At 40.2% G+C, this 19,217-nt stretch overlaps 3 protein-coding genes across 9 annotated transcripts; 1 reads left to right on the plus strand and 2 right to left on the minus strand.

Annotated features, from left to right (window-relative positions):
- Positions 1–479: 479 nt before the first annotated feature.
- On the plus strand, positions 480–4,965 carry slc35d4 (solute carrier family 35 member D4). Of its 7 annotated transcripts, none has more exons than XM_076087731.1 (15): positions 526–678; positions 911–1,087; positions 1,358–1,404; positions 1,613–1,690; positions 1,799–1,880; positions 2,021–2,127; positions 2,429–2,480; positions 2,581–2,629; positions 2,803–2,848; positions 3,096–3,131; positions 3,482–3,516; positions 3,628–3,697; positions 4,104–4,197; positions 4,622–4,686; positions 4,777–4,965. In XM_076087731.1, exons 2-15 carry the CDS (start codon positions 1,064–1,066, stop codon positions 4,841–4,843), a joined length of 852 nt encoding a protein of 283 aa, XP_075943846.1. In that variant the 5' UTR covers positions 526–678; positions 911–1,063; the 3' UTR covers positions 4,844–4,965. The 7 variants fall into 7 exon arrangements, with proteins under 7 accessions (XP_075943588.1, XP_075944017.1, XP_075943506.1 ...); XM_076087550.1 differs by having other exon boundaries at positions 911–1,040; XM_076087391.1 differs by lacking the exon at positions 911–1,087 and having other exon boundaries at positions 483–678.
- Positions 4,966–6,111: 1,146 nt separating this feature from the next.
- rbbp8 (retinoblastoma binding protein 8) lies at positions 6,112–13,273 on the minus strand. Its single transcript, XM_076076312.1, has 16 exons — positions 13,037–13,273; positions 12,342–12,503; positions 12,173–12,215; positions 11,946–12,041; positions 11,776–11,867; positions 9,463–9,535; positions 9,084–9,277; positions 8,903–8,998; positions 8,403–8,476; positions 8,202–8,269; positions 7,667–7,943; positions 7,389–7,557; positions 7,139–7,263; positions 6,525–6,651; positions 6,295–6,432; positions 6,112–6,170 (listed from the first exon to the last, which is right to left on the minus strand). Exons 2-16 carry the CDS (start codon positions 12,439–12,441, stop codon positions 6,112–6,114), a joined length of 1,731 nt encoding a protein of 576 aa, XP_075932427.1. The 5' UTR covers positions 12,442–12,503; positions 13,037–13,273.
- Positions 13,274–14,118: 845 nt separating this feature from the next.
- On the minus strand, positions 14,119–19,185 carry fam168b (family with sequence similarity 168 member B). The gene is made up of 7 exons (XM_076088142.1): positions 19,035–19,185; positions 17,217–17,308; positions 17,015–17,095; positions 16,613–16,755; positions 16,171–16,369; positions 15,822–15,940; positions 14,119–15,629 (listed from the first exon to the last, which is right to left on the minus strand). Exons 2-6 carry the CDS (start codon positions 17,284–17,286, stop codon positions 15,834–15,836), a joined length of 600 nt encoding a protein of 199 aa, XP_075944257.1. The 5' UTR covers positions 17,287–17,308; positions 19,035–19,185; the 3' UTR covers positions 14,119–15,629; positions 15,822–15,833.
- Positions 19,186–19,217: the final 32 nt, after the last annotated feature.

Raw genomic sequence — 19,217 nt, forward strand, 5'->3', positions numbered from 1 at the left:
GTTTTATTTTTATTTACTGTTTTTCTATTTTAAAATGTATTTTAGTACTTTATGTATGTTAGTGTATGAAATGTACTATAGAAATAAAGTTGATTCGCATAATTACATTCAAATTTATATAAAATTAATATATAACAAATCCTCACGCATATTTGCATGAAAAATTGCTCAAACTTAATGAATCAAGCTAGCTGTCAACGAATTTTCTGTCAATCTACTTTTAGACGAATCGACACTGAATCATTTTTAGCACTACTATGACCCCATACAGATCCTGGGGTAGGCCACATGTAGTATTCGTTATTAGTCGAAATGCTTTTGTTTTATTTTGTATATATTCAATACTTATTCATTGCAGATTATCCTGCAGAGAAACAACGAAAGCCGCCTTCATGAAGCAGCGTGATTCACATTTGGGACCAGTGAACGATCATCCCAAACATTGACGATCTTTGTCTCACAGTGTCTTGACGTGTCATCACAGTGAGAGAAGTTTCCTATCTTGAAATGTCTCGAGTTTGAGACAGAGTTCGTGTATTGACGCTGAATAAAAGTATTATTAGTTGTTAGGAATCATGTCCCTGCTGCAGTGTGTCGGAGGTCAACATGCAGTGGAGAAGACACATCACTGGCCTCGCTTTCAGTTTTGTATTCGTTGTATCATATTTCACGAATAAGGTGAGTTTGAGTCGGATATGGTTTTATCTCAACTCCAAGTAAAAGTACATATTTCAAGCAAAGTAAAAAAAAGTGACTTTAATGCATCGATTTAATTTATAACTGTCACACTAGATCTTTTTTTATTATTATTTTGCAGCGTACAAGCAAAGCAATTGACAGCAAGGCTCCATTTAAATTATTGTACATCTCCCAGTGTGGAGAACGTGACTTATCTCTGTGAAACTTTCAGAAAACTGCAATGTAACCCTCATCATCAGCAATAACCATGAAGTGATCATCATTCAAGAGTCTTCTCGGTCTGCTGTAACTAATCAAGCATGAACATGACCCATCAAAGCAACTACCAACCACTACTGACTGTATTAACACATCCTCAACCTCAATGTTGGCACAAAACAATAGAAAAGTAATACATTGTAAAAAATGACATGTTGTTGGATGTACAACGCGCCGAATTGAAGAGTGAATCCCCCCCATACATTCAGAGTTTTATTATACCAAATAAGTGTCTTTGTGCTGATTATGGACACACTGAATTGGCAGAATTTTATATTTTTTTGGTGCCAGTGGGAGTATTTATTTGTACCAAAATAAGTTAGACAAGTAACCACACTGGCTAGCTTATGATAAACTCATGACCTGAAGTATATTTTTCTTTTTTGCTTATTTTTTTCAGTTTGTCCTGTCAGTGTTGAAATTCACCTATCCTACGTTATTTCAAGGGTGAGTACAGGTTCATGCTGTATCAGTTCATCGTCATTACAGGTGTAGGCACATTGAAAAATGCTTTAAAAGGTTCCCTGTACGATATTCAATGAATCAATACAGCATCAAACAACTATTTTTTATTTAAATTAATTATGAATTTTTAAAAAGCTATACATTTAAATCTAAAGCTGCATCTTGATTAAAATGGCCTGCATATTTCCAGATGGCAGACATTTATCGGGGCTGCCTTGCTTCTACTCTCTGGGAAGTTTGGATGGGTGGAAATGAGCCGCATCACCAGGTACTTTTTTAAAAATATACTATTGGAGTAATAATACTTGAGTGTTTTCAGTGGCTGCCAATAAGCACTTGGATGATTAAGAGCTTTGTCTGATCTGTTGTGTCACAGGTCTGCAGCTCTTTCCTGGCTTCCAGGCTCCCTCCTCTTTGTGGGAAACATATATGCTGGTTCCAGGGCCTTATCGCACATTGTACGCCATATAACCTATACACATTTAGATGCAGCAGGTTTTCAAATGCACTCATTCTAGATAATCTAGTCGGTTGTTGCCATGCTCAGCATTTACAGTTGGGATATAGATCTAAAATCCTTGTTTTTCTTTTTCTGTAGGACATTCCTTTTTTCTTCACTCTTCAGAATTCCTCACACGTTGTTAGTTATATAATCTTGAAGGTTGTCAATCGACAGGAGAAGACACAATGGCTGAAATTAATCAGGTTTGTGCTTTTTTCCGTTTTTCCTTCACCTGAACTGTACGTTTTATCCAGATGGAATGCAACTGGAAGCATTTGCTGCAATGTTTCATATGGCAAGGACACAAAGGTTGCAGGAGATGGGATAGCACAAGGGAACACACCGCATTTTAATTGTAAAGGAGCATAATTGCTTTATGGTAATAACAATGATGTTATTACCATAAAGCACTTTTCTAGCAAGATTCTACTAAAAAATACAAAACTCAAAGATGAAATATTCCCTTTCACATGACTGCATCTTTGAATATGCTTATTTTCGTAGCATATGCTTCATTCTGCTCTCAGCCATCAACCTCCCCCTTCATGATCCTCAGGTAATAATTCATCATCATCAAATGGGGTATTACTTATTACAACACCAACATTTTAACAATCAAAAATCTACTCGTGTTTACATGTTTGCTTACTCTGCAGTTTGACTACAGCGGTTACCTTTGGGCTGTTGGCCATCTGCTCTGTGTGGGTAGGTCTAAGAATATACAGAGATGCTACACTGTTAACTGCAATAGCTCTGGAGTTACATAATGAGAATAATAGCAGCTTGAGGTTTGAGCCTTGAGGGACGCCATAGATAATTGGAAGAATGGCAATAATCAGTAGAGGCTGAGAGCGTAACGGCGTCATGTACTCTTTCAGGTGCATACAGGGTGTTTCAAGGTCACTACAAATCCAGTAATTTGAGGTACGTGGAAGCACAATGATGGAAAATATCAGTAAACATAAACACTTTGCTTGAAACTGTTTCTTATCTGTGCCTCTGTTCCTCATCAAACACAAAGTGACGTTCTTTTTTTTTTAGCTTAAAGTTGTTAAACCACTCTGCTGATGGAACCAAATAAGGAAATACTGCACTTGTTTACCCAAACTCACACACTTAACTTAAAAGCAGTTCACTGAGGCCGCTCCTTTTTGTGATGTTTTCCCTGTAGTGACCTTGAACAACATTGCATCAACTACTTGTTCAGGTAAGAATAATAAGTACTTCTTAATAACTGGATTTTGTGCATAATAAGCACAAGTTAAAGATGGAAGGTTTTACAATGTCGTAAATGGTCAAACAATAATTCTCTCTTTCTCAATAGATGTAGACCTATATTCATGTCCTACTTCTTTTACTTGAGAAGGGATTTCAAACTACATATAATAGCTTACTTACCGACGATATTTGAAGAAAACCTCATTTTAATTAAGTGATTGTAAAAGGTGAATTGATTTGCGTGTGCATCCAGAGAGGCTGTAGTGATGTATCAAACACAAAAGTGCAGCTTCAGGTATTCTCTTGCTAATTTTAGCTTCTTCTGCCTTTACATAACAGCGTACTGCTGCTGGCCATTGCAGCCCACCCAACAGGTATGAATATGAATGAGCATATTTCACATGGTGATAAAAGTTGCAACAACCCAACGGAGGTTTTACGGTCTACATTTGTACCCCGTAAACAGATCTTTGTCCCTCTAACAGGTGACCTCACGGGTGCCTTGGAGTTCCCCTCCCTTCAGTCGTACACATTTCACTGTGGTTGCTGTGCCAGGTGAGACATTTCAGTCACGTGGTAGTTGTTGTAAGCACTGAAAAATGATTATAGAGCTACCTAAATAGTACCTATGAACATTGGCTGTGCCAAATAATCTTCTAGGTTAATGTGAGAAGCAGCACTAGTAGAGAATACATCATACAGTGTTGAAATAGAACATGCTTTCGGTAGCAGCTGACATGTCAGACTTGAGGGATATCAGAGAAATCCTTTTATAATATGTGGAGGCCCACAGATATAGTTAAGTAGATCTGTGTTAGAAAGTTCTAGTAACATGTTTCAGCATCAACAATTATCCTTTTAAGTTTTAATTTCTATGTTAGAAATTCCTTCCGACAGGGAAGCCGTGACACTCCTTTTCAAAAGAAGAATATTTGTAATTAGCCTCAGTCTCATTCCACAGTGCACTGCTGGGTTTTTTGTTGATGCTGGCAACAGTCAAACTAAAAAGTGGATTGTCCCTGGAGCACTTCGGGGTCTGGATCTTCTTATCCAAGGTGATTATACTGTATATCATATGGTTTTCTTTTTTCCAATTTAGGTTTAACAGTATGTTATGGTTGAATTATTAACATGGTGGGGCGACCGTGGCTCACTGGATTAAGAGGGTTGTCTGGTAACCGCAAGGTCAACGGTTCGATCCTCGACTGGGATGTGTCATGTGTCGAAGTGTACCTGAGCAATACACTGAACCCCAGGCTCCCCGGGCGCCTGTCATTGGCAGCCCACTGCTCCCTATATACAGGGATGGGTCAAATGCAGAGACAAATTTCCCCCTTAAAGGGATCAATATAGTATAATAAATTAAATTTAAAAAAAAATGGTGCACTTTACAGAAACTTGTATCCAACACATCATGCATCATAATTCCCACAATCAAAGGACTGAGTGATGTGTAATGAGTGTTTGACCTCCTTCCAGATTACTGCCATGTCCCTCTCCCCGTTCATTTTCTACATGGACATGAATGCTTCATCTCTGATTTGGTAAGTGATCCTAGGTACTGAGATGTGTAGATCGGTTATTATCAAACCATGAATGACTTCTACTGTTTCTTTTCCTCTGTTTGGTTGCAGTGTGGTGACCAGTCATGTCGGAGAGGCCCTGCTGGTGTACTCTCACAGAGACTCTCAGCTGGGATGACATAGTCGCAGCTCTCCGGATTAACCCACAGCTTGCACGCTAAAGAGATTATTTTTACCTAGAAAATGTATTTTATTTTTGCGCTGACAATCTGACCAAATAAAATTTGATTTGTGAACACATTGTACTTGCTGTGTGCTGTCATTTTGCAACCCACAGTGACATCTCCCTGAATGAGGAGCTGCAGCAGTCGAAGTAAAGCAGAGTGGATTTCTCGGGTCATTTACATCACTCCATAGACATCGAGTTATTTTTATTTATCCAAACACACAATCTAGAAGATCTTACCTAAACACAAAGCAGTCAAACAGTCTACACATACATAAAGAACATCGACATTATAGACATGAAACTGAAAATAAGACGACTAGAGGTCAACATTCTTAACGAGGGTTAAAACAGAGATTCATTGTACACAGTGCAGTTTTAACACAGTGACAAGCCTGCTCTTTATAAACTGTAAATGGGCCATTTCAAACAGCTCTTCTTTCAAAAACACACTTTTTTTTAGCTCTCCTGCTGGTTTTGCTTCGGGGAGAATAAAGCATTGAATGGTTGTCTTCTCCGAGTACGTGCCTGAGGATTCTGCTCTTCCTTGATATAACCTACGAGGAAATTATATCTCAGTATCTCTATGTCATTCTCATGAATTTGACATCATTACGGGATGCTGATAACACTGACCACATTGTTAGAATGACAGTTAAATGATCCCTGAAGGTGTTAAAATGTTCTGCTAATGCTTTACCAACCACGTTAAATGGATGGTTTAACTCAAAAGTTAAAAGAATCGGTTAATTACCTCTTTCAATGCATGTCTGAGTCGATGGGAATCCAACTTCCCAGAAGTTTTCAGGAGTATTAGGAGGAATATATAAAAACCGGTGCCTCGAGCACGCAGATAACTTTTTCTGCTTTGCCTCTTCCGGAAGATGGGCGTAATACTGTTTGAAATAAACATCATCAAAATAGGCTCAGCGATGAAGCGTGTCAGTGTTTCTCGGCTTTACGGTCTAAATACTTACAATTTCACATTCCTTGCAGGTAGCGCCCTTCAGTTTTCTTCTCTCGTCTTTCTTGCGAACCACAGCCATGTGTGCGAATGTTGGACGTCTAATCCAAACGGACAACATGTAGATTGAAGGAAATTGACAATGTCTGCGAGACTGGAAAGATTTTTCTGCATAAAATATCCCACAAGATAACAACGTTGACCCCCCAAAAAAAGCAATCAAAAGCCCCTGCCTGTAAGGCTGATAGGGTGCTTCTTACCGTGCCTTGTGCCCGTAACTTTGGCTCATCGTGTTTTCATGAGGATCTTGTTGATCTTGAGATTAAAACGAGGGCATGAGCACAAGTGAAATTCATGAAGGGACATCCAATGTCAAACACAGAAATGCTGGTCAAATGACACGATGACGAACACAGTTTAGCTCAATCTGAAAGCCTACCGTCGTCCTCTTCTCCTGCTTCATCATCACCACATGGCTGGCTCTGGCCCAAGTGTGAATTGTTGCAAGACTTGTACTCCCCGTAAGCTGTTGTATCAAACATCATATCCAAACTGTCGTTCGCCTTCTCTCCCAGTCCTAGAGAAGCAGACAGATAAGACCCATCAGCTTATGTGTAACCACACCGTAAATCAAAATACGTTATTTTAAAAGTTGTAGCTTGTAGCTACCAGACACACTGTCCCTTCTGTCCCGGACGTTTTCTCCCCGACACTGGAGGAGGCTGTGACTGACCCAAGTGCGGTCGGAATCTACTAATTCTCCATGACACTCTTCTTCTTCTTCTTCTTCCTTTTGCTAAAATATAGACAGTGATACAGATAAACAGCCTGGTGTAAGAGACAACCATCCATCCAATACATCCATTTGAACACACCCAAAGATTTCAGATTGGAGGATTTTCATGTTCACATGTGCTCTTAAAAATCATGACATATTTCAAATCACAGAAACGTGTCGTGAACAGAAACAGTGGTCACAGGTGGACACACTCTCCAACTGGCTTGATATTTGCTAAATGAAACAGGTCAAAAACTTAATAACTCGTGGTAACATGTTGACTAATTGATATACAAATGTTCATTTTGTGGGTGAAGTATTTCTTTGAGTCATAAACACAGGAGAGAAAACTATTTCGATCAGACTTAGAAAATGTAACACCAGATATTTTTTTTCCCCCACACAACAACAATAAAGGGCTTTTAAAAAAAATTCATAATGCATTTCAGTTCAGCACGATACAGCCATAGACTGTGTATTTATAGCTAAAACAAGGCACAGGAACCCAGCAACTGTTGTACATCAGGTCATGTGACTTTACCTCGTCTCCTCTCCCCTCACTGTCGAACATGGACAGGGCGAGCGCAGGGTCAATGCTCCACATGGGCTCCACTTTGAGCCACGTTCCAGCTGGGAAAGCAGAGTTAGTACGCTCACATTCAATTCAATGGACTATAAAGAAAGCCAACAATCAGAAAAAAAAGAAAATGAGCGATGAAACGACACTCAGGCCAGCAACAGGACAGAACGCTGACCTTCCTTTCCTTTGTGTCGGTCATGTGAGGCGTCCAGATCCTGCTGGGGGGTTCCTTTCTTCCCAACACCGTCCTTGTTTGCTTCTCTATCATATGGCTTCTTAAAAGCAGCACTTATAGAGGACACATTTGGTCTTTGGTTGGAGGTCCCATTTTGTGCTGACTGATCCTGTTAAATGTTAAAAGAGTCACATGGCAATTTAAAACCACTCTGAGGAATTAAATCCTAATTACCATGCTTATATATAATAGGCACTTCTATTGGACATATCTCTCACCTTGCTGTCCACCAGCCACTTCTTCAAGCCTTGATTGCTTAAAGGTGTGGAGCTTTGTTTGGTCAGTTCAGGTTGTACGTGTTTGCCTTCCTTCTGTTTGTCCACCCCTTCCTCGATTCCTTGCACCTCCGGCTCACTTTCCTCTTTCTTCCGTTTTGCTTTGTTATTGGAGCCCTCCTCTGAGAACCTTTTGACACTTTGGAGAAGTGATGGGGACATTTCTGTGGCCGTGTCTGGACCGCGGAACAGCGTTGATAAAGGGGATGAGCGGTAAGGTCTTAAGGGAAACAAATATGATTATTGGAATGCTTTTTTGCATGGGAGGAATACGGGAAATTGGAGTAAAACCTTGAAAGCATGGTGATATTGTATTGTAGTTTTGAAATCTAAAAGATTAAAAGAGAATTACGACAATTCATGGGGGGGTGAGGGGTCGGGGTTAGCAGCCTGCATTGCTGTCTGCCACAGCGTCTTTTTGAGTTTGAAATGATAACTCATGATACTGTCCAACATAACCAACTTTATTCATCCTTACTTTAAACGAAAGCCATGCTTCCTGGAAGGTTTTGAGCTGCTCTGCTGACCTGCCGTCGTCTCGGTCTTCTGAGAAAAGACAAAAAGGAAATTACAGAAATTATATCATTTGCTAATTAGCATTAAACAAGAACAGCTGATGTGGGTGTGATTGATATTAGATACACACACAATCTCTCTAATAAGCACGAAGCCTTCCTACCACGTGAGGCTCGCCAATAAGTTCAAGGCCACAGGTTTCTGCTATCGCTTCTTCCAGGTTTAGATTCACATCATCTGAACAGAGACAGATACCCAAAAACACCTTTACACATGTCACAGAAACATTTCTATCTTCTTAAAACTAAAAACTCCAAAAAGTATCATCATGTCTACCATCCCTGCCGATCTATGATGCTTCATATCAGTTTTCATCAATCAGTCCTCCAAGTAGAGAGGGCTTAACACTTGAATCTGTAGCAACGCCTCTTTCTATGTAGCACCACCGTCTGAATTAGGCTGATAGGATGGGTGTGCATGTAGAGATAAATGTTTCCCAGTGCTCATCTAGTACTTTGAGTTATAGACAAGTTCTAAAGGAAGGACATATATATGGTTTACAATTCCTGTTCTCTTAGAAACTAGAAGTAGTCTTCCTGTTTTCATATTTCTTATTTATGAAATAATGATGATATAATAGGAGTACAGGGGATGAAGTCATACTTGAGATTTGGGATGTGTCCAATTCACATGTGTTGGGTACAAGCACTTGTGCTCTTCCAGGATTCTTTGTAGCGTCAACAGGCTCCTCATCCAGAACTTTAAAAACAGAACCAGACCCGTTAGAAGACTTGGTGCATTCAGACATGTGGATCAGAAAACAGTTCCTTTAAAGCTGACTGACCAATGAAGAGCGACTTGTTTGGTAGAGGCATCTCTGCATAACGAACGTGCTTCATTTTGTTGATATCTTTTCGTTTCTTCAGTTTGTTTGCAACAGGCAGCGAGCTCGTCAGGATTGGCGAGTCTGGGATGATGCCGTCTTCTTGTTCCGAGGATGAGGCCTGCTGGGGCTCTAAGCTGATAAAAGAACAACACCTGCAATATTTAACTGGAGCTTTAATCCTGTGCCAGGACACTTGAAACCTGACTAGTCAAAGCAGAAGTGAAACCACAACGATACAAAGGGCAACTTTTACAAAAAACAGCTGATGAAATATAGAAAATTGCATATATTTTTACAATGTCAAAGAGAACATGTTGTAACACACTAAAGAGCTTACCGAGACATCTTTACTTTTTGGAGTTCAGCATGTAGTTTTCTGTTTTCATCCTCGAGGCTCCCTCTTTCATTCTCTAGGGAAAAAACACCACACACACACACATCACCATCAATAACATAATGGTCTTCAACATGCTAGTAGCCATAACTGGTGGTACACTAGTATGGTCAATATAAACCCATACTATGCAGTAGTAAGTACCATGGATTCTCTGCAATCAAGACTGTGCTAGCAGCTCTGTGGGGCTGTATTTAGGCACTAGAATGCTAACATTAGCTGATTAGCACTAAGAACAAAGTACAGCTGAGGCTGATGGGAATGCTATTAGTTTTGCAGGTATTTGGTAATAAACAGTACTACTGCACCAATTGAATTGTTGACTTGATAATGGCACTAGAGGAACTGTTGATGTATTTACAAAGTGTTTAAGACTCATTGTCGAGGTAACATGAATGTGTGACCAAAAATATCATGGTAATTCATCCAACAGCTTTCGAGATATTTCAGTACGGACAAAAATGCTAGACCAACCAACGTTGCCATCCCGAGAGCAGTGCTAGCGTGGCTAAAAACGCAGGCCTGCGAAAACTTAACAGGCTTCATGTCGAAAATACCACACCTAAAGGCACGGATAACCTCTTCAAAAATAAACCCAACAGCATGGTTCTCTGATTATTGGAAAGCTGACAAACAAGGTTATTCACGGTTTCAGGAAGCTATTTTGGTCCATAATGAATACATATGCAAAATTAGGTGTTTTTTGCCCTCAAATCTTAAATGTATAAAAAACTGTGAGCCCGCTATCGGTTGAGCAGCAGACTTTGGAGCATATGGTGGGTTGGTCAGTCCAACACATGAAGTCTTGATGTTGACTTCAGTTTCAACAGTGGTGGGCCGTCAGGGCCAGCAAAGCCTTCTCTGCTGGCCTAGACACTGACAGAATCACAAAGTTATAGCTATTTTATAATTAAATTATTTTTCACAAATACACTACTTGTATTCTAATCATTGTACAGCTACTGTCTTCCTCTGTTGCCCTGCTTCCAGCACAGCTTGTTTTAAGTCCAATCAGATTTCTCCCCTGTGCTGTCTCTAGGTAAAACAATCTGCCCGAGGCCTGCAGAATTACAAGTGAATCCTTTTGCAGTTGAAGTAAATGGGGACGATATTGTTGATTGTCTTCAACAAAACATTTTCAGCCCTCAAACACATTAAAACGTATTCAAGAAACACAACTGGGGAGGCTCGACTGTCTTCACTGGCGTCCATGAATGGAGAAGGACCTCTGGCTGGAACTGAACCGATGTTCTGTACAACCGCGTCATTGAACTCTTTGTTAACAAATAAAGGAGGATGGACTTTGTCTTTAGTGAACAGCAGCTTTGGTAAAGTGAACTGATTTTGTTTTACATCTGCAGTAGCGTTACTACTGCGTTAATGTTTCTATGGTTTCTATATTGTTCCCTCTGATGTGAATAATATTTGAATGGTGATCTTGTCTGTGGAGAAATGCGTGTTTTAGCGCCGCAGTGTTGCTGGAATGTGCAGAGGCTTGTTGAATCGTGTTATTTGGGTTTTATGTTATTCTACCTGCTTTGTTGTCATATAAATATATGTGACTGGTTCTGCATTGCCCGTTAATGACGAAGCATCCCGTCATGCGGTAATGCTTCGTGATAATGCATGAGGTTATTAGGAGGTGGTTCAACTGTAGTAGGACAGCATTGAAGGCCCAGGTATAAAACACACGGCACGCCACTGGTTTCAACTCAAAAGTTACTTCACTTTTCCCATTTGTTTATCATCAGATGACAACATTTTTTATTTTATTTAATTGAAATTACATCATTAAGGAAACCCCAGTCAGCAAAAATGTGCAGTGCAATCATGTGAAGGTGTGAAGATCTTCAAGAAGAAGAAGTGCCATGCCCTGACCTTTGTCCTGGAAATACGTTTGAAAGTGATTAAGATTTCTAGTGCCTGGTAAAGTTCTCGCCTGACCAAAATGCAGCTTCAGAAATTCAGTCTCAGCAAGCAGCCATAATGAGTAGTGGATATTGTTAAGTATTCCACTTCAGCAGCGGGGATATTGTCCTTAGCAAAGAGGTACAATTAATGTTTCTGTATTTGATTATTTTCTTTTATAAGCAGTTAATGTATTATTCTCAAAGTGATTCAAACATTGGGACAAAGTGTTAAAGTAGAACATAAGTGTTTTTTTCTTTTTCTTTTTTACAACAGGAAGGGTGTTGACCTGCAGTTCGTCACTTCTCTATCTGATAATGGAATAATAAGAATAATGAGCAAACTTACTCAGTTTGGCAATGAGACGCAAATTCTGATCCTGGTTATTTTTTAGGTCCTCCTCTAAGATGGCGCATCGATCACACTCTCCCATACAGAGCCTGGAAACAGTGAAACAAGTTGCTGGTCTTTGTTCCATATTGTTTCTGACAAAGTCAACCTGTTGGGAATGAAGTTACCTTTCCTGCAGGCGACTGACGGCATCCTGCAGGGTTTTGTTTTGCTCCTTTAGCTGCTGGGTACGAAGGTGAAACACCTCAAGACTCTGAGCATCTCTGAAGAAAACAAATGCAATGACAGGTAGATTCTATTCAGCCATTCACAAAAGAGCTCCTAAAGCCAGGGTAAAACATGTTATTATCATCATTTCTTTAATATTATAAAACGAATGACTCAATATACTCACAAATAGCGCTCCTTCTTCAACTTGCTCACTTTTTCCTCCAGTTCTAAAAACAGCAACAAATGCCATGTTGAAGAGTGTGAAACACAATGTATCTGACTTCTTTATAACCTGCAAGAACCATTGAGGAAATCACTTTTTATCTGCGTGCATTACATCATGGATCAGTTACCTTGAAGTGCATTATGATGGCTCTCTCTGAGCTGCCTCCATAAATCGTCAAAGAGGTCAGTTGGGTTGGGTGTTCCACTGCTCGGTCCTGGGCTGCTCATCCTCCATTCACTGTTAACCACAGCCGGCCCTGCTGCCGCTATGACTTGCTGCAACTTGTCAACTTTACATGGGGGAAATAAAAATCTGTCTCACATATTTCTGTATTAATTCGTGATGTAATGTACGTTAATGTTGGTTTCTCAATGTAAAATACTAACTAGTACAGTATGCCACAAGCTCGGCCTTATTTTAGTCCTGTCAATACAGCTAAGCTAACTATTGCAAATGTTTATATTGAACATGAACACTATTTGGGTAAATATTCTTCATGACGTTGACGTTATCTATTTTCTTTCCTCGTGTCCACCGTGATGTTATTCCCTTTTTGTACCTCTCGTGTGTTATAAAGTTAAATTAGCCAATGTCACAATATATGGAGAAAAATAACTGCAAGTAACAGCTTGTAGGAGCTTTAGCTAGCGTTAGCTAAATATCCACTCGGATGCACTTTATCTTGAAACTGAAAACAGGTTCATTCTAGTGTCTGCTGACTTGACCGCGGTGTTAAAGTTACACAATACAAAACACTGAATTCTTTATATTTATCTACTATGCCCTAACGAAACATTAACGGGTTCAATGTTACGTACTCACCACTTTGCTTGACTGTAAACACAACAGCATCACAACACTAGCACTGTTAAGATAACGTTGAATTACACGTCAGTTAACGGCTGCAACCTTTCAAAATGAGCAACACTTACACCAATGAGTCAGAAAAAACGTTAGGGTTTAAAAGATTAGTACTGTTGGCTAACATATTACTGTATGTTAGTACAGTACGAGTATTCCCCCTGGATGGTACTCCAAAACTAGACAAAAAAAATTCTATTTCGCGCGCCGAAATGCATGCTGGGACGTTTACCCCCCTTCTTCTTCTTCATCTTCTTCTTCTGCTATTCTTGAATCGTCGGCGCCCTCTTCTGTTCAAACGTATTATTAACTATAAATAGTAATTCAAAATTATTTGAGCAATATAACTATTTCATTAGTTTGATTATTTTGTTATCGTATGTATTTGTTGTTGACTCTAGGGGCACCGAGCACTAGGCCAGGCACTTGTCTAGGTGAAGGGATATAGGTAGGAGGTGAGTCAGTGGCAGGTGATGCACCAGGAAGGGACAGGTGTTGTTTTACCAGAGCAAGAGAGAGACTGCACGAGAAATGTTTGCTTTTAATCACTATAATAAATTCAACCTAAACTGCAAATCACACCTAAACATTGGGACTTCTTGCCCGAGTTACAAACCGACTGAAAGTGGCCTTTTGATGCAAGTTTTGCTTTGATGTTTTTTTTCCTTTGACAAAGAGCTACTTCAATGACATTTTTACAGCATGTGGAGCTGATTCTGTCACAGCCGTTTACCGTACAGTAGAGCATCGAGGTCGTTTTCTCGTTCTAGCTGCACAGGATTACAGCACCCACATTTCTCTCAGTACAGAATGTGTTAACTGTCGCTCTAAAGTTGTCAACGTTTTTACAGCTTGATTACATATCACCTGTTTGGCCAACAATACACAGTTTGGAGAATGTGGTTGTGCAATTATTCATGTGAAAACACATTTTCCTCAATCTTTAATTATTATTATCAATAATTACATATTGTTAAGAGCTTTACTATATCTGCCAGGTGGGCCAGGAAGTACAAAACGGCACAATAAAGGGGAAACAAAGATTATTCTTATATTTGTTTATTTTTGGTCTTTCTTTAGAATACAAAACAAGAACCAAAATCACAAAAATAACATTTACAAAACAGATTATTTAACTGAGGTGACTGAGGCAACATAGAAAAGCATGTCTGAAACAGTGATATTGGTGGGTTAGCCTGGAACCTTGAGGTAAAACAGCGAGCAATGTAAAAGGTCAGATATCTTTACTGTTTTGAATTAGTGCCTTCCATCAGTAGTGCTATTCACAAATAGAGTTTAACAATATCATGTTTTCTTAACATGTCCACAATTAGCTTGATTTGATGATGTAGTGCTTCAGACCTACCTAAGAGCAAATTGATTATTGTGAGATGTAGGCCGAATATTCTAGGCGCTTCGCACTATATGGCACCATTTTGAATGGTTTCTATTTCAATTCTCATTTAAAACACACACATACAATCACATACACACAACGCTGGTCCTACTCATCCACTCTCTGCACTCTTAAAAGGGTGCAAATGGTTTCCAAAACGTCCTCTACTTGTTCCCCACCAAGAATGCTTCCGGCTAAAATAAGTGAATAGTTAAAACATTGATATCACTCAAAAAAAAAACGAAAAAAAATAAAAAATAAAAAATAAAACAGGAACCCAAAGCTGCTGCACACTTTTGGAATAGTTGGTACTCTTCTCCTAAAAGGTTGGACAGCAGAGGAAAAATAAAACGCTCAGAATGATTAAGTATTGGAATGGCCGTCAGTCGGAGGCACAAACTCAAAGTCCCATCTTTCCTAAAATACAAAAAAATGGTAAGACGAAATGCATACACTGCATCACTGAGAGAAATAATAAAAACCTAGCTCCAATTACCAAAACACGAAGCAGTGAAAAGAGTACAGTTTGGTCTGCACATGTGTGTGCAGGTATGTTTTTGCATGAATAAACGTTTCTCGCCTTTTAATCTTTCACATGTAAGACATGGTCACTGGTGATTCAGCATTGCAGATTATTACTTTTTTTTTTTTTTTTTCAGATCCTTTGGACGTGTGCCTTTTGTTTGATTTTGCATCTGTCACAGCAGGTAGATTGCGCTAGCATTACTTCATATATCTATATATACACATGCATTCAACATCATATGTATCCCCCAAATTAAAAGAAACAAAAAATACTATTCCAAACTCCCTTTTCACCACTTAATAGTTTAAGCTATAAAAAACCTGCATGACAATCCACAAAAAAAAGTTTGCATGGAGGCATTGCTGTTTGATGCGAGATATGCAGCAGGTTGTAGAGGTGCTGGCGCTGGGGTGTGACATGGAATGCAGCCTTATTCCATTGAGAGGGGTCATGGGGATGGGCCTATTCTTCACCCCCTCCTATCCAAATGGGCCTCGTTCTATGTAGTTAGGTTTTAGATTCACATTATACTGGAAGAAGAGTAACTGGTTGCAGACGCTGGCAGGGCAGGTCTTCACCAATAGCAAAAAACACTGGAGTAGAGTGTGAATGCATATCTACCATCTTCTGACCTGCAGAGAAAACAACATGTGGAAATATAGACTTAACACCTGCATGTGACTTTAAGAGAAGGTTTTAAACAGTTGACGAAAAAGCCAGAGGGGTGACGCGTTTTATTCAAAACAAATGTTAAATGCATGCAACAATCTTGAACCCATATCAGACTTACATACGGCCGGCAAATACCAAAACAGCATACTCACGCTTCCCTCTCTTCACCACTGTGGGTAGGTGTAACTGGGTGTGCCAGGATGCCGATATGTCGGCATCGTGACTTGGTGGGGGTTAACAGACGCTGGTGATTGAGTTGTCAGCAGAGTTCCTAGGAAGCAAAGTGGCCACAGAGTGAACACCGGTGCACAAGTTTGATATAATATACACTTTCACAACAAATAATGGGGCACAGATCTACTGAGACTGTAAAAGCAAACTGGGCATGCGTAATAATATATGTTTATTTTGCTATATTCAACACAAGGTGGTATAGCTTCATATGCATCTCTACAAAGTATAGATACTGGTTAAATGATAAAAACAGAAACGGATGCTCACCAGCTGACATGGCCATGGTGGTGCCGGCTACCATCCCCATGGCGACACTGTTGTGGCGTTGGGGGGCCATGTGCGGGGCATACATGGCCGCGGGCATCCCATTTGGCTGGACCACTGTAGTGTGATGGATAACGTGAGGCGGTGCAGCATACAGAGGCTGTGTGTAATAAGTGCCTTGCTGTTGTGAAGGTATTAGTGCCTGGATCCAAGAAGAAGGAAACACCACATTACAGTTCAAAATTATAAAATAAAACAGGACTTTGTTAAAGTTAGGTGAAACCTGACAGAAGACAAATCGAAACAAAGAAACCAGTTATGGCCTTGAAGTTTGAAATTTGGACCTATTGATTATTGCGCCATCCTCAGGCCAACCTGGATAATACTTTAATAACGCAGCCAAGAGCCAAAATCTGTCACCCGTCAACAACACAAATGCACCGACCTGTGCATAGGGGTTCTGTTGGGGGTAGGTGCTCCTGACTGGGTAAACACCGGCAGGGTAGGGGTTGGGTGAGGAGGAGTATGGTGGGACAGTCCCATTGTTGGGAGAGCAGGACATTTTGAAAGGAGTGCCTGGAGCGTAGCCTGGGTGGAAGGAAGACACTTAAAGTTAGTACTGCCGACTATTCAGTGCAAGTCACTTTCAGTCAGTGGGTGAAGAAATATGCAGTTGTTGCAAAATTGGTGAATAACAACTGCATCTTAAGAAAGGTCCGCAGACGGAAACTCTGACCCGCTTACAACCTGAAGAGGTGTTGAAATCCTTGCAACAGCACCGACTTGTAAAATCTCCATTAGCTAATGTCGTGCACAGTGCAAACACACAGTCTACAAACATTCTTACCACTGGGGAAGGCTGCGTTCGCTCCTGCATAGATATTGTGATATGCTGGAGCAGCTGCTGCATAGCCAACAGGGAATCCAGCTGCCATGACCAAAAACAGAACATCAAAAAAATCGATCATTTTCAACTTTCTTGATTTCAGAATATTTGATTGCAGTTAAGATATTTGCTTGAAGCATTACACATCAACACGGGGATTTACCTGGGTAACCCATACCCTTGGTATTGGTAAAGGGGACCCCTGCTGCTGCAGGGTTGTAAACTGGATTCATAATGGACGTCTATTTACGGATGCTGCAATGAAAAAGAGAATGCGAGTTTCAGAGAATGTAAAATTGACAAAACAACAAACTAAATTGATAAGATCATCTGGGTAAATGTAGCACAGGTTCAGGAGACTCATGAGTTCCAAAAGCAGCCTATGAGACAGTATCTTCTGCAGCAAAAACAGAGCAAAGCATGATGAAATGCAGACATTCCCATGATGCTGCAGATAGATGATAGTGCCAAGTGATGGTCTGAAATATGGACATTTCCGTGACTAGAAAGGTTAAAAGGAAACAACAATGTTGTATTGGGAATATGATATCCTCTCGTGAGGGAACAGGGAGGACTGCCGGTGGCTTACATGAAATGACCTTGCTAGGTCATATAGTCACAACTGTTTTTATTCACCTTTTAAGCGCTGTGCACACATACTGATAACTGGAATACCATCGTTTTGGTTTTGCACAATATGCAGAATTTAACATGGACTTCGGCACTTCTTTAAAATCTTAGTTTTGATTCCCCCCCCCCCCCCCCCATGTCTTAACTAAGTATGACCACTTACTACACCTTACTGTTTCTGTGTTCATCCACTTCGCTTTCATAGTAATGCAACTGTAATTTTGTACTATACCGTGTATAGAAAAGCTGAAATATACTCCCTAGGACACATGCATTTGGAAACATTTCATAAAAACAAACGCTACATTTGTTCAATCATTTACAGAGTTGCGTTGGTTGCGTTGCAGCAGTTTTACAACTTTCTAAATTCCATTACACAAGAGAAAGACATCGACTTCTGCTACACATGATGCTCATTAACTGAAAAAAAAAGAGAAGAAAAAAGAAAAGAAAAGTGCCCTCTAGCGGGGGTCCGCAAACCATTACATCACTGTAGGTCTGCTGATTCAAGGACAATTTAAACAGTGACGGAAACGCATCATTTCCATACTATATTTGTTATTGTGTTAACCGAAAACAAGGACACCACTATTTCTAATGAGTAGATTACCAGCACCTCATGTAGTTATGGAGAGGAGTCCTACAAACCCAAATCTATTCTACAGTCGGACTTTGTACGGAAACCATAGGGCAACATATAACCCGACTAATCCTTACTATCATATTTTCAAATTGACAACACATCACAAACTATATACAATATTTTAGCAATGACTGTTTTCTTCCACTAAAATATGCAGTCGACATGAACGGAGAGTGTGACGCAATACAATAAGTTGATCTTTTTTTATTTATTTTTATTTTTAACAAAGTCCCGCTTGGTGGTTTGCATATAATCTTGTTTGCATCCGGCCTCGATACTCAAGAGGTGTAAAGAGGCTCATTTTCAGGTGACGTTGGAAAATGTTGCCTACAAAAAAAATAAAGATGGCAACCTTTAAGTAGAAGAATTCCGAAAGGTGAACGTAGCGGGGCTTTGTTATCATTAGCTAGCTTAGCTCACGAGCCTTTAATATCCGCACAAATCCGCCGCTATCTAAACGTGTTTCACCGTAGCAGGTCGGTTCCGATGTGCGGACGGACCCTCTAATCACCTGTCCGACCCGAGCAAAGTCATCGGACCGTCCCCGGACAGCAGCCAGATGGGGGCAGCTTGTCAACAGGCCGCACAGCACAAGAGACAGACAGCCAGACAGCTGTGGTCTGCAGTAACGCGCGTCTCAGCCCTACAGATAACCCCGATAACACACGGATCATTTTATCTAGAGATTAATAAGCAACAAAGACTCACTGTTGACTGTTCTGATCGTCCGTTAGTCCGCTCCTTTGGTCTTCTGGTGGAAAATTGTATTTAAGCTAGCTGCTGTTTTGCTCCCAGATGCTTTTGCTGAACTCTTTTGAGCATCTGCGTCACTTCCGTGTAGTGTCACGTGGCGAAAATAAAACATATTACGACGCTTTATCAGACTGTGAC

Source organism: Anarhichas minor, unplaced genomic scaffold, assembly GCF_050575085.1.
Source record: "Anarhichas minor isolate MPS153535 unplaced genomic scaffold, ASM5057508v1 ptg000001l, whole genome shotgun sequence".
NCBI classification, from domain to species: domain Eukaryota; kingdom Metazoa; phylum Chordata; class Actinopteri; order Perciformes; family Anarhichadidae; genus Anarhichas; species Anarhichas minor.